The sequence below is a fragment of the Lepisma saccharinum genome, chromosome 16 (genome assembly GCF_977018435.1).
Source record: "Lepisma saccharinum chromosome 16, izLepSacc3.1, whole genome shotgun sequence".
Classification (NCBI taxonomy): domain Eukaryota; kingdom Metazoa; phylum Arthropoda; class Insecta; order Zygentoma; family Lepismatidae; genus Lepisma; species Lepisma saccharinum.
Window position 1 is genome coordinate 53,848,539 of NC_139244.1, and position 26,209 is coordinate 53,874,747.

At 38.1% G+C, this 26,209-nt stretch overlaps 1 protein-coding gene across 1 annotated transcript; it reads right to left on the reverse strand.

The window, feature by feature from the left end:
• Nucleotides 1-6,360: 6,360 nt before the first annotated feature.
• On the reverse strand, nucleotides 6,361-24,387 carry LOC146000585 (uncharacterized). Its single transcript, XM_083138337.1, has 3 exons — nucleotides 24,283-24,387; nucleotides 18,835-18,990; nucleotides 6,361-6,531 (listed from the first exon to the last, which is right to left on the reverse strand). Exons 1-3 carry the CDS (start codon nucleotides 24,367-24,369, stop codon nucleotides 6,361-6,363), a joined length of 414 nt encoding a protein of 137 aa, XP_082994463.1. The 5' UTR covers nucleotides 24,370-24,387.
• Nucleotides 24,388-26,209: the final 1,822 nt, after the last annotated feature.

The window sequence follows — 26,209 nt, forward strand, 5'->3', positions numbered from 1 at the left end:
GTGACAAATCCATTGACCCCCTCCCCCACCGCTTCCGATATCTTCAACGTGATCAGACACGTTCTGCTGACTCAACAATAAAATCGCTCGTACCCCGCTACGACCGGATGTAACATAACACCAGTCGCATCGAATTTTTGCTGACGCGTAGGAACGAAGTGCTGCCTCTCTGCTATACCTACCTCGTTAGCAAGTCTATGATGTTGAGAAAATTAGCAGAACTATTTTGTATGTTCGTAATGTCTTCTAGATGTAACCTGAGAACCAAATTACAGTTGGATAATGTTGCTATTACATCCACAATTCTTCTAATTATATCCCGCCACTTGTTGCAACATTGTTTGAACAGCATTATTATTTCTCCAGGCACTAAATGTCATATATACATTCTTTCATCATATGAATTCGGCACATTTCGTGTTTTTTTTATTTCTTACTTTTTACTTAAACCTCTGTAATCATTATTGTTTCCTTTACACCATGAAAACCTATCGGCAAACATCCAGCACGTTTCACAATAAATAGCGTGTAAAATAGATGAGTAACATAACCAAAATCTTTCAATTTTCTTTAACATTATCTGCTAGTCAAAATTATATCTTGTTGCATTTCTTGTAATGACCATAATGACTTGTTCTTTTAACCTGGTAATTCATTTTCTACTTTCCTAGTTATTAACATTTTCCGTTTGCAGTTGTAGGGGCATAAGAAAATAATAGGTATGTTTGGTTAAAAATATATTTCAATGCCTTGAGAAAGAAATTCTTAATTTGCCATTCTTACTGAACCCTCCTGCACCGCGGGAGTTTTGTGGGGTGTTATTTGCGCCATTACGTTCCACCCATCTGCGTCCAGACTGGGGACATTGTCGAACTTCGTCCTTTATTTGTAAACTTGCTGGAGTGATAAGCAAGCATGGAGACATTATATTTTCATTTGCCGTAGAATGTCTATACGTTTTAGACTTCCAGAGGGTAAAAACCACTGCTCTTCGCTGTTGCATGTACAATCAGGAGGCGCCATCTCTAAAGTGACAAAAATGGTGTTGTAAGACTCCGTTTATCAGCACGGCAGCCTTGAGGAAGGAGAGGAACTAGGAAGGAAAGAAGAAAGAAGAGAAGATGAAAAATAAGAGGACCCAGAAGAAGATTTGTGGTAATAGGAAATGTAGATCTGTGAGAAAAGAGGAAGTTTTTTTAAAACTAGGAAGAGGTTTCAAAGTTAAAGAAAGGAGAAGTTAGATATGACATTGAAGAAGCAGTGCTCCAAATAAAAGAAGAGTCAGAATGAGACAAGATTGGAAGGAGAACAGCAGCCATATTGAAAAAAGAAATAGAAAAGAAGGGAAAAGTAGATAATTTGAGTAAAAAAAGAAAGGCAAGGCATGAAGAAAATCAAGACAAGAAGTGATGTGGTTGTAGACCAGGCAGATATGGGAGAAGCCAGTGTGGTGATGGAAAGAGAACGGTACGAGATGAAGTATCAATACCTAAAAGGGAATGGATATGAGGAGATTTGTGTAACAGAAGAACAAACTATAAGAGAAAAGGTCATAAAAGACTGTAGGAGGAGAGGATTCAAGAAGTGCATAAAGGAGACAGGAAGACTGCCCAGTTTCAAAGGCTTTCCAAAGATACACAAAGAAGAGATAAAGTTTTGACCAATAATCGACTGCACAAACAATATTTTGAAACCCTTGGATAGGAAGTTAAAGAAAGTGATTGAAGTGTTTGTACGACTGCAAGAAAGCAGAGCAGTAAGGAACAGTAAACAAGTTGTGGAACTCATAAAATCACTTAAGTTGGATGGGAAGAAGACGACAATGTTTAGCTTAGATATGAAATAGTATGTTCAAAAGCATCAAGAGGGGACATGTTTTTGACATTCTTAGAAAAAAATGGGACAAGACATTATAGGAAAATGGGATAATGAAAGGGCAGTGAAGGCGCTGGAAACCATTTGGAATCCCGGTCGGGCTTGGTTGTTTGTGAATGTCCATTCATCAATTTCATCATTTCATCACTCATCCCCATCTTCGCAAATTAGCCAAGAGGCATAAAACGCGAAGTAAAATAAACTAAATCAAATCAAATCAAATCAAACCATTTGGAATAACGGTTACAGTAAAATGGGGGATAAAATAATGCTAATGAGTGAAGTAAAAGAAATACAATATGAAGAACGAGGGATATTGCAGGAACTCGAAATAGAAAAGGAAGACATGATAAGCTACCTAGATATATTGATGAAAAGGGAGCCGCTTGGTATCAGACGAAATGTGCAGCTGGGGTATTCTGTCACAAGAGAAGTGATGTAAGTTAGGTGACAAAAATAATTATAAAGAATATGGAGGACAGAATCAAGAAAACGTGCACGAAAGAATGTGAAAAAGAAGACCAAATAAATAGCCTATGGAAGTAGCTGGAAAAGAATAGCTTCGAGAAGGAAGATAGACTAGACATAAACAGAAGAAGAAGGAAGAAAAGTGTCAGAGGAGGAGAGGAAGAGAAGGAAAAAGATGAAGGAAGAAAGGAAAAGACAGGTGGTTTTTCTCATATGGAGTATGGGGAAGACCAAGATATATATCCAAAGTGCTTAGGAAAGCGGGTATTAAAACTTGCAGGAAGGGAGGACAAAGAATCCTAAGAATAGCAATGAACGCGAACACGAAAAAGGAATACAGAGAAGAGGAGGAGGAAGGGATTATCTACGAAGTGAAGTGTAAAGAATGTCAGAGTGTGTACATAGGAGAAACAAAATAAGGGGATAAAAGACAGGTTGAAATAACATATGGATGATGTACGACTTAAGAGAGAGAGAAATGCGATATTTAAGCACACGAAAGAAACAGGACATGACATAGAGTGGGATGAGGTTCAGCAGATATGAAGGAAGGAGAGAGTACTAGTGATAAAATGGAAGGAGGCTAAGGAAATGCAGAAGAAAGGTGAAGAAGACACAATAAACTGGAATGGGGCACTGAAGATAAACAAAGACTGGAAGAAAGACTTAGAAAGATTGAAAAGAACAAAAGCGAAGGTGGAAAAAAGAAGGATGAAGAATGAAGAAAGAAAGGATAAGGGAAACTAGCGTGAGATAAGGAGTCCAACCACGTCTCATATGAAAGGAAATGTTTATCTAAATTGCCTGTCAGTTGACAAGAGAAGGCCACCTGCTGGAACACCTGGAAAGGAATGTTCCAGATAAACAACTTTCTAATAGTCTAGTGTCTGGAGGGGAGTGATTTTTGCGTATATGCATCTTCCTGTCATGTACATTATTTCATTTGTATTTGGTACAGAGTCTGAAGAAGACCTTGCTAGAAGGTTGAAACGTAACGTTTAGTTTATGTTTTTTTTTTTTAAAAAAATTCTGCCTTGGTCAGCATATTGGATTTTCGTTAATCATGAAAACAAGGCTTAATGGTATTATCACTCCAAATTAAGTTCTCATTTTGATTTTCTATTATAACGATGGTTCATAGTTTTTTAAGATAAATCTCATGTTATTTGTGAGAATGAAAATATCCCTGTACAGTCTTTGTGGTCTGATAGAGGAGCCTGTAGTACAGTTGGCCAATCTCAGCCATTCTCAAGGGCATAGGTTGCCATATTAACAATTTCTCGACTTAGAAATATTTCCAGGCGGTCATAGAGTAGTGTACCACCAAACAATCAGATATTTAAAAACAAAGATGACAAGTTTTTACTCGCCGCATTGAGGTCTTAAAAATGCCGACTTCGCGAAAAAGTAATATGCGTCCATTGGTCCTCGCAATAAAAAATGTTTAATTACTACACCACACGGTCGTTACGTAGCCCAGCAGGGAAAAGATGCACGTTCAGAAACCGATCTTGAAAGTGTCCAGGACGAGAAGAAAATTATGGGAAAACAAAGAGTGCGATAGGAACAGTTACAATGGAAAATACCAACAGCGAAATGAATCGTTGATGTCATAACTTAGGCGCAATTTGAAGCCGTGTGTGTTGAAGTGATTTCTGTCATTTATGAAGTGCATATTTCAACAAATAACAGTTGTTGTACTACCCTTTTTCTATGCCATGAACAGCTAACGGAAATCTAGACAATAATTTTCACTCTAGCACGTTGCATTATTCTCAATCATCCTCGAGGAATAATAATTAACAGATTAATAATGTATATCTGTAAATTTAAGCATGGCAAATGTAAACTCAGAGTTAAATTTGAAAAGAAGAAAACATTTACCATTTTAACAGACATGTTATTTCAATTAGTTGCTAGTACACTCAAACAAACTGATTAAGATTGTACTGGCAAGAAAAGTAGTTCAAAATGCACGATTTTGATAAAATATTGAATAGATATAACACTGTGATTATTGTGAAGTTATGGAATTCTATAGAATTTAATTTTTATCTATATTTTTCTTATAGATTACCTACCGCAGGATATGTGAGGATATGTACGTACATAAAAAAAAATTTGAATATTAGTTAGTCTTTGGAAAGTTATTTTTAAAGGTAGGTAACTCGGTCACAATTGCAGTAAATTCACTGAAAAAGTAATTCATTTATAGTTATTATTTTTGACAATAACTGCGTTTCCATTACTTTAAGCAATCACTTTAAGTTACTTTTATAGTTACATAATTCTAGACAAAGTATGGTATCTTCTAGAGCATTTCCTGACATTCGCTACGAGACTCGGCGGCAAGCGGACCGGCATCAGAGCTTGTCTTTCCCGGCGAACGGGGTTCGCGACAGTCGGTAGAGTCGGCTATTAAAATTACAGTTTTCATATTGTGTACTAGCCTTGACTGCAGAAGGTCTTGAAAATGATGTCCCTCTGCTGCAACACATTCCTGGCATCTCCGAAGGAAATTGACAAATCTACATGCAAGTTCGTCTACTGTAATTCTCCCGATTTCTCGTACAATACTCTCCTTTAACTCACGGATGATGTGCGGATTGTCTTTGAATACTTTAATTTATAGATTCCCCATAAAGAAAAATTGCAGGCTGACAAATCGGGGGACATAGAAGGTTTTTGAAACACCCGTTTCTTGTGAGAGGCGGCGGATCGATTTCTGAGGAGACTGTTCTAATCTTTGTCCCATCTCATCGAGATTTTCCTCAGTACGTGGGTTTTTCTTTCCACTTTTATTCAGAACTGACCCTGTTACTCTAAACTTTTTTACAAGGTTTAATATAGTGGTCCTATGTGGAACGGGAACACCAGGAAATTTCGTTGTAAAACGTCGTCGCACTTCTCCACATTCCTCTTTCCGAAGTAACACTCGATGAGATAAGTCCTTTCGTGTAATGTGTACTTTTCTGGTGCCATATTAAGCCCCAATCTTCAACACACGGACAAGACACAACACAACCGAGGGAGGATTATACTGGCGTCAGTCTGCAACGTCAACAGAAAGTGAAAGAGAGCGAATGCAGGGAGAGAGAAAAAAACAGACTGTAGCGTGCGACTGTCGCGGACCCGTTCACCGGGAAAGACAATCGCTGTCGCCGGGCCGCTTTCCACCGAGTCTCGTAGCGAATGTCAGGGAATGCTCTGTATAACATGTTTCAAATATAATTGAAACAGACACTCCATTCTTTAGCTCAAGGCAGTATAAAAGTGAAATAATTTTTCATTAAATTATAAGCAGTGGCGGCGATTAGGGGGCGTGGGTTAATAACCCCCCCCCCCCACACACACACATTTTTTGTCACTTTTGCCCACGCACTATGCTAGAACTTATATATATCAGACGAAAGTAAACTGTCCTTGCCCCCCTAGTTCTGGCACCTTGCCCCCTCAGTTTTGAAACCCAATCTCCGCCACTGATTTATAAGGAAACTCATGTGATTAATTATGGAAATATGAAGGTACGTAACATCAAAATTTCAATTCCTACGAGAAATAACTGTTAACTTCGTTACGCATTATGTCCTAGACTATGGACTTGTGACAAGTTTGAGGTATCTGGTCAAACCCAGTTAGATATGAAAAACTTCATGGAAGCATGATGCAAGCTTGATTCAAGCATGCAGCTTCTCCTGACAAACTTGTCACATGTGGTCAGTAGTTGGATTGGTTCAAGCCTGTTGCAAGTTTGCAGCCTGCCATTAAAAGCTTGCAGCAAGCTTATATCAAGTGAAGCAAACTTACTGGGCTATTTGGAGTGGCATGTGAAACTGAGTTACAATCAATTATTCTGAAAAGTAACGAATATGCAGTTGCAGTTCGTCGAAAAAGTTATTGCTGCTTAAAATCGCTGTAAATATTTGCTCTACATGTTGGTCCAAGAGAAACACAAACTTTTTCACATAAATTTTCTTTAGTGAATGATGATCAAAATGAAGGCAAAATGATGAAACCTTAGAAGCTATATATACTTGCCTTTGGCCTATCGCAAGATTCTCCTCTCTCGAACCCAAATAGTTGGAAGAACATTTGGGTCTGTTGGGAGGGTTCCTCCTCACTGTCATACCAGAGGTATGGGCAAACGTCTGTGATGTTCCTCTCTACAGTCGAGAAAAGGACATGAACCTGTAGAAAATAGATTTGCAATCAATGTACCTGAAAGTAATGCATAGTTGAACATGTTTTCATCCGCCGAACGTGCTGGGGCACTGAGTGCCCCACAACCTTTTTTCTATTTTATATCTGACGCCCTTCCATTTGGTGTCGTGTCTTTTGCGCAGAGTCATTTGCGCCGAGTTTTCTTATCGGTTCATTACCGCCGTGACATATGTCAAGACCTTCCTAGGCTTGTTTTCCCACAATCCAGAGTGTCATCATCGCCGCGCGCACTTGTGTTTATGGGCACATGGTGCATAGTGCATAAAGTGGACTTAAAACATGACGTTGCACAGCTGTGTTTACACTGAAATGTTAAACCTATCCAGAGGGTCAAATAAGAGTTTACTTATTTTAAAAGACGTTAAACAGGAACACTTGTATCAACTTTATTCCACAACACAAAATACATAAATCAGCCAATTAACTATTAATCATTTATACACTACATAAAATCCTCGAAGATCGCCCGAGCTTCTGTACTTCGAAAGAACACACTCAACACGTTTGTCCTTTTGATGTATTGATATTTTCTTCTCTTCACAGCCAATAGACCCAATTCTGCCATCTCAATTGCAGACGAGTTTCTCTTTGTTCCCGTATTTAAGGCTTCAAGCAGCACATAAACATTGGGTTACCTTTTCCCGATGACTTTGTTAAGCTTTCAATGTCATGACTCAACGGCATTATTTGTCTTATGTCTTTGGTTGCAACAGTTCCACACAGATATTGGAGCATGTTCGTTCCCCAACCACTTTTTCACGAAGTAGTCATTAAACACTGGACCTTTTGATCGAGTGGTGAAGTGTCCATGATGAGTAGGAATCCCTCTTCTACTTCTGATTCAGGGGTCAATTCTCCAAATTGCTTGTTTAAAGTGGAAATTGCATCCAGAAATGCAAATAAGGGACAGCTTTCCCGTGCGTTGTCTCTATCATTTCCATATTCTCAGCCATCTTGTCGTCTCTCTCAAGTCTCAGTTTTATATTAATACTAATTTCCCAATGTAGATCCCTCATATATACTTTCATCTTACATTCATTTACCAATCACCTTCCTTTCAATCGAAGGTAAACAGCCGCAGCTGGGCAACGTCATAAACATTGGGTTTATCGCGCGGCGATAATGACACTCCGGATTGTGGGAAACCCCATCAAGGAAGGTCTTGACATATGTCGCGGCGGAAATAAACCGACAAGAACACTCGACGCAAAGGACTCGGCGCAAGCGAGACGGACTCCTTCCATTTCTTCACACTCTTGAGGCACTGAGGGGCCCGCCCAACTGTTTGTAAATAAAACTTTAATTTGTATTATTATTTTTTATACAATTTTGTATCTATAATTAGTAATATAAGCGATCATTTTCATAGCAATATAGTTTTATATATATTTAACGTTTCTATCTATTCAGCACGACATTTTTTGAAATGATTAACAAACATTTATCGCATGAGCAACGTTATTGTAGTAATAAAAAGAAATATAAAATAAACACTGGTAAACTCAAAGAGACAAATAAATTATGTAGAAACCTTATTATTGAATAAGTGAAAATACAGTCCGTTCGATTTGGCTCTGGGCCCAGATTGCGTGTGACATGCAGCAGATGCCGGCATTTTCGTCCCATAACGTTTATTTACGCATATGTCTTTACCATGTAGACAATTATATATATATATTTCATAACGAGTACTAATCTGTGATATAAGAGTTATTCAAAGTTGTTCACGTGTTATCTCGGCCCAGAGATAAAACGAACGCACTGTATATAAATATAATAAACATGTTTAAACTAAAAGATACAGGTATATTATGCAAGAACAACAATCTATTATTGCATGAGTGAAAGAAATAAAGAAAGAATTATACATTTGTAAGTCCAAAGTCACAAATAAAGAATGTATGTACCTCACTAAATAATGGTGTTCATTTATAAATTTTAAACAAGCGAAATTTGAAACGTATATTTTTGAAGATTTTCAAATTACGCCGTTGGTTCTTTGGAAGATGCTCACCATAGGCGTCGTGTGTGGGGAGGTCGACCCCACCACCATCCCAGGGAAATTGGCATGTTTTACTTCAAGTTACAAAAAATCAGAAAGCTTTCTATTTTTATTGTTAATAATAAAAATACCGTAAAGTCATGTACTTAGTATTCGAACAGAAAAACAAAAGTAAAAACTGGATTACATCGTCGAAGAAGATGACTGTAAAATGTAGGAATTAGGTTACATTTTTTTATTATATCATTTAATCCAAAAAATGAATGATTCCACTGTTTATAAACTTCCGATAATGATAGATTTAGGTGAGAGGTCACACAAACACAAACCTTATAAGTGAAATTTCCCCCTAACGTTTGAAAACAATTGTGCTGAATTTTCATCAGTTGGATGGAGCCTCCCCATTTATGTGATAATTAAAACTTACTTTAGTAAGTTTAATTATTATTATTAATCAATACATAACAATGACTATAACCGTTGTGGTAATTATTGTTAATATTTCTACTATTTATTGTTTATGGGGGCAAAACTTCTGACCACGCCCATGTGAGTCACAGTGATTGTACCGGAATATTGGGATGACTCTGCCGGCTCCCGTGGTGGAGTGGTTAGAGCATAGTTCTACGACACCAGGAGTCCCCGGTTCGAATCCAGGCCTGGGCATTTATTATTCTGAGTGTCCATTCATCAATTTCATCATATCATCCCTCATCCCCATCTTCGAAATTTAGCCAAAAGTGGCACAAAAATCAATTGAATCACTCTTTGTTTTACGAGTGCTGTGCTGTAAAAACAAATTATAACACTTCCCTAAGGAATATTTATTGGGAATGTTTATTGTTTTATTACTGAATTGGTGAGCAAAGGACACATACTACATTCACGGTCTAATTCGCGCATCGCTACTCGAAATCCATTATTTCCAGTTAATTTAATTTCTAGAAAATGACAAGCTTTAACCGTATTAAGGAAAAATAATAATAATGCTTATATTACTGAATTACGTTTTTGATGTCTATTGCAGAAAAACGGAGATCTGGTGTCTCGACTCAGAGCCTAATATAATCGTCTGTGGAACATATGTTGTGTTTTGTAAATGTGCATTGTTTTCTCATCAGTTTCATCCGATCACCTTTCATCCTCATCTATGCGATAAACCAAAAGTGGCAGAAAAGCAAAGTAAATAAAATGAATCAATCAATCAACTAATATTTTTTCAAATTATTGATCGTTGTAGGTTATCTAATTTTTCCTTTGTGTATTGAATGATTGCATCAATTATAATCAATATTTTGTGAGATGTAGAGTCCTGCATGGGACAACTTTTGCTCGCTCGAAATTTATTTATTTATTTATTTAATTTAAACACAACAGGCGAATGCCCAATTACAGTGTTCAATATGGGATTACAGCTTTACAATCACACCCTGGAGCGTGCTACGCTCCAGCGTTTAAATTAATCAATCTTTTATTTTGGAGCTAACAGCTTTTAAGTCACAAGCGTTTAAAATCGAATATAATTTTACTGTGATAATAATCGTAGACACATTTATGTAAAATATTCCCCCTGGTAGAAACTGGTAGCCCTCAATCATCTATTTCATTTTCATATATCAAAGTGTTTTGTTAAGATAGACTAAACTACATTTTAGCTTGAAGATGACGACTTTGGTTATCATTGAACAACATCAAGTTTCATTTTCACTGTGTCTTTCACTACACGATCCATATTTTAGGGTTCACTACCACAGACAAATGACGGTGTATTTGTATACCGTTCGTTTTGCCTGGTCGAGCATTATTCGCTTTCGATGTCATGGCGAGCAAAGAGCTCTCAATTGTAGTGCTGCCTCCTAGAGGAAGAAGAAGCAAGCTACTGTTGCTAGACAAGAGTCTGTGCAAACAGAACCTGGAATGGTGAACGTAGTTTCGTTATAATGTAAAGTGTTACGCTGTTTGTGAGTTTGTGTAATAAATGTAGTTAATCTTGTTAACATATGTTTCCATCGCACAACATTATGGCGCAGTCGGTATAAAAGAACTTTACTCTTCATGGATTGCAGGATTTGCAAGAACCTTACATTTCCGTAAGTTTATTCTGTTCGGACGGACTGTCCTCATTCGTACAGCAAACTGTTGGAACAATCATAAACGTGTCGGTTTGACGCAATTTGTCATAATACGGTAAGCATAAACCGTCTAAGTCTTATAAAAATAGTGTGGTGTAAATATATATATCAAGATTCCTTCTAACGTGGAAACAAGTTATAATCTTGAAACGTACAAAGGCTTTGTCACGTTCATAGATACATTGTGATCCGATGCAGATCAAGTATAATTATACGTGAAAACTCACTTTTCATAGTTGTTAGGTTTAAACGTTTGGATTTACAGTCATAAATATGTACACAAACATAACATTTAACGCTTTCGACGAAGATTCAGAGGACATTGAAGATTATCTCTTACGTTTCGAACAGTTGTGTATCATTCAAAAGTTCAGTGATGATCAGAGAGTTCCTATACTCATCGCCTTTATAGGTGCAAAGGCATTTAAAGTCTTGAAAAATGTAGTCGCACCAGACCTTGTACAGAATCTGTCATATTCTCGTCTAAAGGATAGTCTTTTGTCACACTACAAACCTGTAACTAATAAGTTTGTTGAACGATATAAGTTTCGACGTTGTGTACAAGAGGAAGGTGAAACCGTTTCTGCTTATTTCATAAGGCTGAAGCAACAAGCCATAAAATGTAACTACGGCAATTATCTGGACGAAGCTTTAGTTGAACAAATAGTATTGGGCATACGATCTGAAGTTACTAGAAGAAAGTTGCTTTCAGTACAGTCACTAACCTTTCAGCGATGTCAGGAACTGACATTACAAAATGAAATGTTAGAGAAAGAAACCCGATTGTTAATACGATCAGAAAGTGTAAAGCAAGAGTCAGCAGTTTCACGCACCTCAACCCAATTTCCAAGAAGAACAGTGCAAGGGGACAAACATACAAAACAACATACTTATAGTTCGTCTAATCCAACGATTCACGGAATGAAATATACTGATTACAGCTGTCCTAACTGTACGTACAAACATGATTTTAAAGACAACTGTCCAGCCAAGGATTCAGTTTGTTCATTCTGTAGGAAACGTGGTCACTGGCAAAAGCGGTGTAGGAAGAGAGAGAAGCTTAAACAGAAGCCCAATAGTAATAATAACGGAGGACAAACTACTGAAATCGAAAATTTGAAGATGTCAACTTCTCATACTTCACCTGGCGAGCAAACAGCATGGTTACCTAGTGTCGTTTCATACAGTTGTGAGTCACACATCATCGGGTCACCTACGTCTAATTACCCTATATCAAAGAATCCAATGCTAAAGGATTTACTTATTAACGGCAAGTTTGTTCAATGTGAGCTTGATACAGGGTCTGCCGTAACTCTGTTCCAAGCAGATTCATTCAGTAATTGGTTTCCAACGACTGATATTAACCATTCCTCCATAAAAATATATGGCGTAGGGAAACATGCTCTTTCAGTGCAAGGTCAGGCTGAACTGGAACTTACACACTCTGGATCGACTTACTCACTTCCCGTTATTTTATGCAAGGACTTTCTATCCTATCCACTCATAGGTCGTTCATGGTTAGATGTCGTTACGCCGGATTGGAGAACTTTACTGCTACATTCACAGCAGACTAGTTCTATGCTAGTTGACCCTACGGGAAATGACCAACCAGAACATTTGCGGATGAAAATAAAATATGAATTTGCTTCGGTCTTCGATGGTGATTTATCGAAACCAATTGAACCGTACATAATTGACATACCTTTGAGAAGAGATGCTGTACCGATTTTCCGCAAGGCCTATGATACACCTTACGGTTTGCGGGCACAAGTGGAAGTCGAAATTAATAAACTAGTACAACAAGGCCTCTGGGAGGCTATCACCTACTCTGATTGGGCATCTCCTCTTGTGGCAGTCACCAAGAAAGATGGGTCTTTGAGGTTATGTGTCGATTTTTCTTCAACTGTCAACAAGATGACAGAAAATATGAAGTTCAACATTAGTAAAACTGATGATATATTTGCTAAACTGAAGAATTGCCAGTATTTCTCCGTAGTGGACCTTCAAATGGCTTATTGCCAACTTCTCTTATCAGAAAAGTCACAAATTATAACTGTAGTGAACACACATTTGGGACTCTATAAGATAAAACGGTTGTGCTTCGGGATCACAGTTAGTGGCGATATTTTCCAAATGACGTTGGCTAAAATCTTGGGAGACACACCAGGCGTCGCATTTTACTTCGATGACGTTATCGTAGGTGGAGATACATTGGCACAATGCTATGAAAGGACACTTCTAGTCCTCTCTAAACTTCAGCAACATAATGTGAAGGCTAACTTCAACAAATGTACCTTTCTATCTCCGGAAGTCGAATACTTGGGATACTGCATATCTTCGAAAGGCATTAGTCCTTCTCGTAAGAATCTAGAGGCAATATTGGACTGTCCAGAACCGTCAGACATCTCACAGTTGAGATCCTTTATCGGCATGTTAAACTTCCATCGAAGATTTATACACAATCTCGCTTCAAAGATACCACATCTTACATCTCTCTTGAAGAAAGATGTTTCGTGGAAATGGACTACTGAAACATCCAAAGAATTTAGGAACATTCTAAAGGAACTACGAGAAGCGCAACCCACAATACCATTCGATCCAAATAAACCTATTGTGCTGATATGCGATGGTTCTCCATACGGTTGCGGCGCCCGATTATGCCATCGTGTAGAAGGAGAGCTCGCTACGGTGGCATGTGCATCTTCTACACTTAGTGATGTGGAGAAAAGATATGCACAGGTAGAAAGAGAAGCATTAAGTGTAGTATTTGGCGTGAGGAAATTTGAAAAATTCCTAAGAGGACTTCATTTCGAAATAATCTCTGATGCTACGGCCATTAAGTTCATATTTTCACCAGGGAAGTCAATCTCCAAGCACGCTTCGAACAGACTACTGCGTTGGTCTCTCTTTCTATCCGGATTCAACTACGACGTAGTGACATCATCACGTGTACCTGTGGCGGACATGCTCAGCAGGTTACCTTGTCCCATAGAGGACCCAGTAGATGAGGAAGCTACATTGTGTTACAGCATGACAGGCACCAGAGCGCCAATTTCTCTACAGATGATCGCTGATCACACTAATGCTGATCCAGTGATAACCGAAGTTGCAATATATGTAGAAAGGGGTTGGCCGAAAAGGTTTAATCAACGGATAAAGGATTCCAATATTTACCCTTACTACGAAAGGCGAAACCTTCTCTCGTTAGAGGCAGGACGTCTGTGGTGGATGGGGAGGTTAGTCATCCCACAGTCGCTTCGCTCGAAGGTTGTGGAACTCTTCCATTCGAACCACCCTGGGGAAAGGACCATGATGGAGACCTTACGATCACAAGCATGGTGGCCCAAGATGACAAGAGATATACAACATTGTATCCAGACTTGTGAAACATGCCAATCCACACGTTCCAGGATCAAGAAAGGTCCAGATAATAGGTGGCCGGAAGCTAGATTTGTAGGACAAAGATTCCACGTAGACCATTTCTTCTTGGCTGGAAGAAAGTTCCTATTACTTGTGGATGCTTATAGTCGCTGGGTAGATGTCTGGCCAGTATCTTCCTTAGATACACCGGAGACCATACGCTGGATTCTTCAGTCATGCTCGACTCTCGGAATTCCACAAACAATAGTTTCGGATAATGGTCCGGCATTTATTAGCCTAAAGTTCCGTTCCTTTTGCCAACAGTTCGGGATTGAACACATCACAATACCGCCGTACCACAGTCCTAGCAACGGGCTTGCTGAGAGGTACGTATGCACGGTGAAGACTGGCATGTTGAAGGTGTTGCATGAACATCCACATCTGACTTCTTTACAGTTCGATGCAAAGTTAGCGGAGTACCTGCTGTTTTTTAGGAATTCCCGGTTGGGAGAGGAACGTAGTCTTCCTGCAGCCTCAGTCCTCACCTTCAGTCCAAGAACATGGTGGAACTGTATACGTGGTGATCATAATAGTGATGCTGAGAGGACAGAAGCTCCTCCTTTCTTGAAACCTAGGAGCAACCACAGCAAACCATACAGGACATTTTCACCTACTGAAACCGTATGGATTCAATCACCGAAGCACTTGTCACCTAACTTCAAGGAGGCAGATATTGTAGAAAGGTTGGGTGGAACTCACCTATACAAAGTGCGCTTTGCCGATGGAACTCAAAGAGTGGTACATTCACGTTGGATTCGTCACAGGACACACAGGCAACAAAACCATCCAGAAACCTGGGATGATGATAGTCCACCCGGACCAGAAGGCGCGGCGGAGAATCGAAATTCAGATTTCAAAATTACCCCACCTCAACCAGACGTTGATGACCATGAACCCCAAGACGATGACGCTGCTCCACGACCAACATCCACTCCTCATGTGCCTAGAAGATCGACAAGGATTAAGGTACCCCCTGACAGATACGGGTATACCCTTGTTAATTATTTGTTTTTGTAACTCTGGGAGGAATGTAGTGCTGCCTCCTAGAGGAAGAAGAAGCAAGCTACTGTTGCTAGACAAGAGTCTGTGCAAACAGAACCTGGAATGGTGAACGTAGTTTCGTTATAATGTAAAGTGTTACGCTGTTTGTGAGTTTGTGTAATAAATGTAGTTAATCTTGTTAACATATGTTTCCATCGCACAACATTAATCAATCTTTTATTTTGGAGCTAACAGCTTTTAAGTCACAAGCGTTTAAAATCGAATATAATTTTACTGTGATAATAATCGTAGACACATTTATGTAAAATATTCCCCCTGGTAGAAACTGGTAGCCCTCAATCATCTATTTCATTTTCATATATCAAAGTGTTTTGTTAAGATAGACTAAACTACATTTTAGCTTGAAGATGACGACTTTGGTTATCATTGAACAACATCAAGTTTCATTTTCACTGTGTCTTTCACTACACGATCCATATTTTAGGGTTCACTACCACAGACAAATGACGGTGTATTTGTATACCGTTCGTTTTGCCTGGTCGAGCATTATTCGCTTTCGATGTCATGGCGAGCAAAGAGCTCTCAATTACAAAGGCTATCTACCGTCTTCCGTACGAACTATTACTTCAGCAAAAAGCTCTTGCTAGCTCTCTCGTGAGAAGAATGTCGGTTTCGTTGTAAATATGGTTTCTTCGTCAGAGAACTGATCAAAGTTTTCACAGGTTACCAGATTTAAATTTTCCTTTTCGACAGTTTCTTTGGAAATTATTCCAACTTAAACCAAGTGAATTGAGAACCGAAATGTACCTGTTAACACTGGACTTGATTAAAAGGGGAAAGTTTCATAAGTATCAACATACTTTAACTGCAACTTAAAAAGCGACTACACTATAAGTTTAGAATAGATAATAGTAACATTCAACTTATGTTACTAAATCCTGTTGTGATAATGCTGTGATACACATTAAAATTGTCACATAACATGCTTTGACGTTCTGACTTTAGAGAAAACATAAATTGTAAAAAAATAACATTTTTATTAGACCTATATATACATACATAACACTACATACAGGAAAGGAAATGCATCAAATTTAATTAATGCATTTGAAATATATAGGCTAAATTAATACAACTATGCGTGTACTTGTTTAGTGGTTTGTCATTGCTAGTGCCAGGACTAGTTTAAAATAATTTATTTAATTTGCTATGCAATAAATGTATACATTACAATAAGGGAAACCTTATTGTAAGTATTAGTATGGACTAATTTTATTTTTACGAATTCAATACAACGTAAGTTAGACGCTACGAGGCAAAAGGGGAAAGAGTAATTTAGTTTGCAAGAAAGACTAGAAAATAGATTATAATTCCTCCCACACTTGCGCTTCTTTGTCCTTCACGAAGAGGACATAACTGGTCATTTTTAATTATTTTCTGATCAGTCACGAGCAGCGTCTAACGGAAATGAAACACAACGTAGAATATTCTACTCACGCAATGAATCAAACATAAGGAAGGTCTTGTCAACGTACCGATTCAATTTTCATCTACACATCCAACTGTTTGTTATGTTTTGTAACTCATCTGTCTATTTAGGCAAATCTCTCAATTAATGACCTTACAAGCAGGGTTGTTAAAAGTTCAGGAATTTTAAATAAATTCAATTTTGGTCCAGGAGAGAAAATCTGGACCGTAAAGAACCTTTTTATCTGTAGAGTATTTCAATTCGGTCCAGGAACATTTTTTCTGGATGAATTTAAATACAGTCCAAGAACTTCTTTCCGAATGAATTTATATTCGGTCCAGGAACCTTTCTCCGTAATAAATTCAGAATAAGTTTAAATACGGTCCACGTTCCGTATTGAAATGAGACAATACGCAACTTGGATCGAATTTTAATTTGTGCGAGAAGAAAAAGTTCCTTGAACAATCCTGCTTGCCATTACGGACCTGACGAAAAACAATTAATTATCCACTTGTGAGCATGAAAGACTAATCCAGGTGCATGCTGTTTCAAGAATCTAAAGAACAAGGCAGCGCATAACGGTTGAAGTGGGCGAAACGCAAACGCTGCAGTCAGGTTACCCCTCTCCATGAAGCCCCATTCTCTCGCAGGTGTTTCTTCCCTTGGTTGAAACATTTCGAGTCACTACTTACGCAGAAACTTGTTTTCGTTCGCTTGCTTGTTGCCTTCGTTGAAAAGAACGTTTGAATATCCATCCCATCGCACTGCAATGTAAATCTTAGGGCAACCAAGTGACGAACGAAATTCTTTAGGGACACGGCAGGGGTAGCGTCGGCACCGGAAAAGTTTGGCAATCAACAGCCCCATTTGCTTCGAATTTTCTGTCCCTGTTGTGATAGCTGTTGGGAGCACAACATGCTCACGTTACCTCTTCCACGGCCTATTGGCTGGGGTTGTTGGATTGGATGCCGGAGTAACACTTCACGGGTTGTTTGAACTCAATGTGACGTCACACTAATATGGTCTATTGCGTTGTAACACGTCGACAAGGGAGGTTTTCGAACGTGCCCCACGAGAGAACAACAGCGTCATGATTTATTTCCTGCGCTACGGTTTCTACAACCTCAGTGTGACAGTCCAGTGTAAAAACTCGCGGACATTTTTAGAAGGCAACTTATAATCGGACAACCCTGGTCCAGAAATTGTAAATAAATTCAACTCCAGACTGGGGGAGAAAATCAGCAAACATAAACGAGTTCTACACAGTGAAGAACCTTTTCATATTTAAAGCATTTGAATTCGGTCCAGGAACCTTTTTTTCCGAATGAATTTTAATACGGTCCAGGAACCTTTTTTCCCGGATAAATTTAAAATCAGTCGAGGAACCTTTTTTCCATTATCAATTTTAATTCGGTCCAGGAATTTTTTTCCGGAAGAATTTAAATTCTGTCCAGGAACCTTTATTCCCTCATCAATTTAAATACTGTCCCGGAACCTTTTTTCAGGATCAATTAAAATACGGTCCAGGAACCTTTTTTGAATGAAACAATACGCAACTTGGACCGAATTTAAATTGTGCGAGAAAAAAGGTTCCGGTCCTGCAGCGGAACCCAATAGAACCCATTAGAATGTATGGGTTCCTGGACAACCCTGCTTACAAGATTGATGTCACAATTCCAGGATGTTTGAGGAACGCACCATAAGTCCCAAACTCCGATTTTCTGTTATTCATTTAAAGTCTTACGGAATCAATTAAAGTAAATATAAGTAAATTTTTATATTGGGCATGTCTAAAGATTCTAAACAATAATCATCCAAATCATCATGTGTGGGTATAATGTTTGGTTTCAAAAGGTTAACATAAAAACTATGTGATGTAAGATTGGATTGATTTTTATTATGTGCTTTCCCAAACAGACATTAGTACGAATAAAATGACACTAAAACCCACTAAAAAAATGTTGAACATGTAATGCATCTAACTAACTAACTCTCTCGCCATCTCAAACCCGAAGGTTCATGGCTGCAGCAACACAGGCCTTCCATCTGTCCCTTTCCTGAGCAACATCTATATATCCTTTTCGATCCCTACCTATTTCCTTTAGGTCCATCTCAACAGTATCTCTCCATCTTCGTATTTAATACATAATAATGCAGGATTTTTTTGCCAAACTACTGATTGATTCTCTTGTTCATTTTTTAAATAAAAGTAGTAAAATATTAAGGTATTTTTAAATAAAACTTACAGTCCATGTTCCTTCAAGATCTTCATGCAGATCTATGCCATCGGTTGCAATAAATTCACAGTCGCCGGAATCAAATTTGACATCTCTAGTGATTATCAAAGGGTTCTCCGTTTCGCAATCTCCGTATTCTTTAATGATAGTTTTTACATCTTTGCACTGAAAGTAAATAAACGAACATTTGGAATTGTATATCTAGATTTTAAGAGGAAAGTTGTAATTACATAATCGAAAATGCAACATAGTTTCTTTAAAAGTAACCAACTTACCAGAAGTAACTGTAATGTTTCTTGCACTATTGATGTATTCTGAAGAAGTTAAAACTAAACTGAGACAAACGTTTCCAGTTCTCAATCCAGTCTTACACCTAAACTTCAGTCTACTTCTCCACTAGATCTTGCCGACCTCCGTGGCTGAGTGGTTAGCCCAGGACGTTACGAAGCTAAGGGTCCTGGGTTCGAATCCAGACCTCGGCATGGGTGTTATTTATGAATGTCGTTTCATCAATTTCGTCATGTCAACATCTCATTCACATCTTTACGATTATCCAAGCGTGACAGAAAAGCAAAGTAAAATAATCCTAATCAATCGACTTGACCCTGGTATGCAATATCCCAATCTCATCTCCATTATCGAAATTATGATACAGAAGTGTGAAAATATACTTCTTACAACGACCAGGTCATTTTTATTTATATTAAAAAGCACCTTTGACCAGGGGTAGAAGAAACTTAAAATAATTCAGGTGCTAGTGCCTTTTTCTCAGGAGTTGATTGTTGTTTGTCCAAATATAGTGTAAGAAAGCAATGAATCCAACTAAGATAATTATATATATATATACACACACATAATGACGTATGATCTTAGAACATATAATTTATTAATAAATACAAGATTGGATTAAAAGTTACTAATTCTTGTGCTGGGGTGGTCTTCCCTACCATATCAACGCAGGTTTTAAAATTTAGCTTTAAATTTTGCAGAAATTTATTATAGCTAGCAACATTTCAAAGACGTTCAATATTTTTATGATTCTGAGTTACTTACATACTTGATAAAGAAAACAAGGATTTTAAGAAACACATAATGTACTTGTTATTTAAAAAGGTAATTATTTTTTTTATAAATGAACTCGAAATATAAAAATAATATTTATATATATATATATATATATATTTAGAACTGAATTTGAAAATTTAATATTTTTCTACTCTTGCCTGTAACGAACCTATAATTAATCCGATTTGTTCTGTATTAAAGGTAAGTTGCATTATAAAATAATTTTTTATATCGCATTTCTACATACCTTACATTTTAATTCACCACTCGCGAACGAAACGACACTTTTCATTAGTAACATCCGATTTTACAGACACCCATCACGTCCTCCAGCTATTTTGAACAAGCCTCTAAGAACATAGTGTCTTTCTCCTCTCGGTCACGTGTTGCTGTTCCTAGACCAGCATAAAACACTTGTGAGATGGATAGAGTGCCTAACCTCTATATGGTCTATAAGCATACACGTATGTAGGCCCATGACGCACTACCCCAAAAGGTAGAACATTTCCCCCCGTTTATGCCGAATTAATTACTGAAATATTTTTTGTCAGACAAAATTTGCGGAAAAATACAAGGTACATTCAATAAATAACCGGAAATATTTTTTTTACAGAATCTATTATTCGAATGGAATACAACACATGATAATTATTCAACCTAGTCCCCCTCAAGTTCAATGCACCTGCGCCAGCGCTCCACAACCCTCCCAATTGCACGTGCAATGAATTATTTTGGGCATGAGCGTAACCAGTCATGAACTGCTGCCTGGACATCTTCATCATCCTCGAACCTTGAGCCACTAAGAGCGTCTTTAAGTGGGCCAAAAATGTGATAATCTGAAGGTGCGAGATCCGGGGAATAGGGGGGGGGGTGGGGTAAGCAGATGAACTTTAGGTCATTGATGGTCTCGCGTTGTCATGCAGTAACAGGACGCCACTAGACACCAGACCACATCGCTTCTTTAAAATTGCTGGTTTCAAATTTTCACGCATAAGGTTTGCTTGTGTCACCCTGTTTACATTTTGACCTCTAGGCATGTAATGTTCAAGAATTGTTCCCTTATGATCCCAAAACAAAGTCAACATGACCTTACCAGCACTTCTTTCAGCTTGCACCTTCTTGGGTCTTGGAGATGAAGAATGTAGCCACTCCATTGTAGCCAGCTTTCGTTCAGGTTCGTAAAAATGTACTCAACTTTCATCTCCCGTGACAATATGGTGAAGAAATGCCTCCCCTTCAGCCTCATACTGTCGAAAAAGCTCCCCGCACACATCCATTCGCCGGTATTTCATTTCTGGTGTCAAATGTTTTGGAACCCACCTCGCACACACTTTCTTGAACATCAGTACGTCATGAAAAATATGGTAGGCTGATCCGACACTAACGTTCATCTTTGATGCAATCTCACTCACCGTAATACGCCTGCTTTCCCTGCTTTTCCCGTATCAACTCGTCAACTCTCCCAATGTTGTTCTCCGTGACTGCAGAGACAAAGCGTCCTGGACGTGGCGAATCTTGAACACTTATTACACCCTGTGTGAACTTCTCTGCCCACTCGTACACTTGTGTTCGACTCAAACAGCTTTCACCATATTGCACTGCCATCCGACAGTGCAACATAGTTTCTTTTTGTCTGGGGGGGGAAGTAGCTGGATAAACGTACCAATAATCATAAATAATGGCTTTATTATTATTATTATTATTATTATTACGACGTTTTCGAAGACGTTATTATCCTCATAAATTACGCAAAAAGGGGGTGCAAGTCTGTGTTAAAGCATTTGTTTGGAACAAACGATTGGAAATATTTTTTCAACACCGTCAATAATGGAAATCAACCACACAAACTGTATTTTTGAATGGCAGAAAATTAATGAGAAATGCATTCCGAAGATACATGTGTAACTTTCATGTACAGCATATGTTTTACAGATATGCAACATGCAGTGACATAAAATAGAAAATACATATGCAACAAGCTAACACAAAATTGTGTACGTATTCAAACCTTATTCAACAAAAATATACAACACATATTATATAAATACATTAAATTATAGAGAACAAGTAGAATGCGAGTGAAGCGAGCAAGAAAAATTTTAGATCCAATTTTTGCAATTGAAAACAATATTGATTTAATAGGGCGCAAATAATTTCACTGGACGACATGGCATTCTCTCTTTTACAACTTCTTTTTAGATCATTCGGCGCTCATGAACGACTCCCGCCGCCCCTAGCTACAGCTCTGAACTTGACGAAAACGACAAAAGCAGATAATGCGAGTGAAAGAAACCAAAAAAATTACAAAAAGAATTTTTATTTGCATAAAATTATAAATCGAAGGGGTAATTGCTCCTCTGTGCCCCCCCTGGAGGTGGTTGGGGGGGGGGGCAATTACTCCCTTCACCCCTGAGGTTACGTCACTGTATAATACAGACATATTTAAGCAATATATGTTTACTTTAGATACCTTAGGCTCACTACCATTTAGAATTCGACATTTCCGGTGCTTCGGTAAAATTCGTACATTTCCCGTTCCAATGTTAATCAACCTTATTCTGCACAGTTTGTTTGCTCGACTAACCTTGTTTTAATGCTAATACCACGCCCTTCCCCTCCATCCAAACCAATTCTAAAGGCATAAGAATTCAAAAGGCATATCATTTGAACCCTATCTCCGCCATCACCCACAGGTAGGCAGAAAAACTATACATATTAACCAAAACTAAAAATCAGTAACAAGTCAATCAAACGATACGATCCCCCCATTTTTGTGTGAAGATATATAGAATTGATATAAAATATGTCCCCCCAAAAAATTCCCATAACGCGTCATGAACCCCCCTCCCTGTGGGCACCCCTCTGTAGCGGTATATTTGTTACAAACTTTTACAAATTGCTCTTGAGAATAATCTTTATCGTAATTAATTAGCATTTGAATCCAATTTCACTACACAAAATTTCATCTTTGTAGCAATTATAGTTTCATAAAATTGTCTGTATGTAGTAAGTTCCCGAGATAAAACAGATATCGAATGATTTGATTGTTAACACTAGAGTGCGCGTCAAATCTCCTGCATATGGCGATAGCCAATAGCAGCGCACTGCGGCGGTGCCATGTAGAAATCTCACACGGAAAGGAGACAGCGTGGTTGAGCGAAACACCTTGTCACAGAACTAGGCAAACCCTGCACGTTTGTGATTCGCTCGTGGTGCTCAGCCGTTCAAGGTCATATGCAGGAGATTTTACGGGCACTTTAACAGACAACAACACATCAAACGGCAAAATTCCCTAGCATTGATTTGATACTTGAAATGTCTTTCGGTACCTTGAGTTTCACAATTTTAGCTTAATTTAATTCTGAGATATCGAAGACTTAACTTCTGTCGATTGTTTACTTTCGCTTTAGACGTGTTTCACCTATGTCACAAGTTGTTGTATTGTGTCTTCGAGCAGCCATGATTGAGGCCAATTCTTGTAAGCATTCGGAATTCAAGTAGGTGGGAGGGAGATACTAATACAGACATTCGTGATTTAAAAGAAATATGCAGTTGGTGCAGATCTAAAGAACGCTACGTAATGGATATTTAACTGCAAAGTACAAATAAAATTGGCCGAAAAAATGGCGGCTGTGCGCATCTTGACGTCACATGAAACCCAGCTATAGGCACACACGCAATCAAATCGAGACGCTTATACCGAGTGAGGTTTTGAAACGCATCACGACTTTCGTGTGTCTCACAATGAACAGTGCAATATGCTGTATAAAATACAAAATCAGTTCCGTTGGCTAAAATCAACGTCAAGTTTATAGGGTCAAGAAAAAGAAGAAGAAGAAGGAGGATTTTTGGTAAAGGGTGATGTTGTTTCTGTCCACAAAAGTTTGTTCGTATTTTGGTAGTTTCTGAGAAATCGATGGTCGATTCTTCCGATTGTTGGCTGGAAGATGAGCATGGCATCATATAGGAAAATGTTAATCTACGAATAATTCAACAGTAATGAAAGATAGAAATGGGAATCTGCACATGTCATCGTAACAGACTGCTTTAAATTTAAAAATAATAATTCTTCATATTGCTTTCTTCGTCAAATTGATGTCTTCGGGATGATTGGATTGTAACGCCGTTGCCTTGTAATCAATGGGTGTAGATTCAGTACCCGGCGGAGGCACGTAGTGGTACTAACTCCACTTTAATCTGTTACTTCTAGTCCAGTTAACCTACAGTATGTTTGTATGAAGTTTGACAACCATCTTCAAATGATACACCCAAATTCGTCCTTAAAATTACTGTTAATTTTCCTCTCTCTGATATGTAATATCTCCGCAATACTACAATAATTTGTCCAACGACTATGATCAAACTTCAACTTTCCTTTGTTGAACCACTTACTTTTATAACTAGGTCTTCAGCAACAGCCACATTGGAAAAAATGCCCGAGTGGACGACGAGGAACACCATTAACACGAAATACATCATTTTCTCAAGTTGATTCGCAACGTTTTGATTCCACTTGTCTGCATGTAACCACCAAAACACCTGAAAAAATCGTTTAAAAAATGTCCATAACAGAAATGTAATATAGAATCCGGACGTCGAAATACAGAAGAAAATCACGCAATATATCCGCTGCTACAAGGGACTCTAGAATGTAATTGTTTCCACAAACAATATTTCGAAACGAGCTTCCACTCAACAGCTTCTGATCTATTGTTATATTTTGAAATATTACTGTAGAAGTATCACGCAGGTGCAAAAGCTAGGATTCAGATAATATAAGCTGAGAGGAAATGTTGAAATAGATCACATTTTAGGAATGAATAAATGAATTGGCTTGAAAAAGAAAACTGTTTCGAGGTTCAATGGTTTATATTCAACTTGACGTCATCACAGAGTGGAGAAGAAACAGCGTCAATTCTGGCAGATTGCACGAGTTAAATAAAATCTAGGGGAAGCTTTCTTACATAGAGAAATTTGCGATATTTTATATGCACACATTCTTCACATGATCGTGAATAATAATCATATCTTGAATCACTTCGGAAAAAGCCATACGCACAATGCTTACCCGGCATGTTTTCAATGCAGGATGTGATATGTTTGCCCGAAATATGACGGGGCGACGTCATTTCGCGCAATTAATTGTGGGGGAAGTAGTTCCCTGAATATTATCCATTAGAGCCAACTTGAGTATTCTTAGTGCAGATTCACTAAAAAAAATCTAATTTCTAGGGAACGGATTTCAAGATGCAGCACCTTTCCAAAAATATAGTTGTTTTCAAACCGATCGTTTGAGATATGAATTATAGGACATGAAATCAAGTAAAATAAAAACACTTTGCTTCACATTTTTGCACCTTCTCGTGAGATTAGCACATTTATCCCCTTTTTACCCCTTCTTTCAAGCTTCGTCACTTATTTTTCCATTTCGTTTGTGTTTTGTTAACAAATTGGACAAAAAAATAAAATGATTTTCACTCTCCTTTAGCAGCTACATAAAGTCCTATAATCTTATATAGTAGAGCTACACAATTGAATTGCAGCCCCAATAGTTCCCAATATAATGTAGCAAAACCCGCGAGAGAAAACATAGACTTCAACAATACCTATTCAGCAGAACGACAATTCTCTATGTGGTTCGGGCGCAATATATACAGAAGTCGCAGAAAAAGAGAGCATTGAATAAAGACATTTTAGCACCACCTTTCCTTTGCACCTTTCTGAAAACATTTTTCAGAAAACCTTTTCTTCCCTTTCCCGATCATAATTTTGTACTTCAAATCTTTCTATACCTATTACAATAAGGCTCATACAGTGCTTAAAAAATAATTCATTCTTGCTATGACAATGTGAAAACTATTTTATATTTTCCTTGAAAATCCAAAGATTAGACTGTATATGAATGATACAAATCTCACCATAGGATATGGTTTGATTTGGTGCTTTAAGTCCAATTTATGCACCGTAAGGCTAATCGGTACTTGGGTTCGAACCACTGTGCCATGTTCCTCCACCGGGTATCGAACCGAGGACCCACTCACCATAGGGAATTCGACCTCTATGGATTAATTAGACCAACAGCTACCGATTTGTTTTTGGTCGATATTATTGGTTTTGATGACAACTGATTGGTTTCTTTCCAAACGCCTCGTGTTCTGCACTTTCTTCCATATTTACTAGCATTGGTTGTCGAAATTGATGTCACAAATCACTCTTTTAAAACATTTTTACGGGGTATCATTCCAGGACACCGCAATTTTTAGTTCAAAATGGGTTTCTAATGAAACCAAGAAAAGTTAAATTCTCTTTCTCAGATATC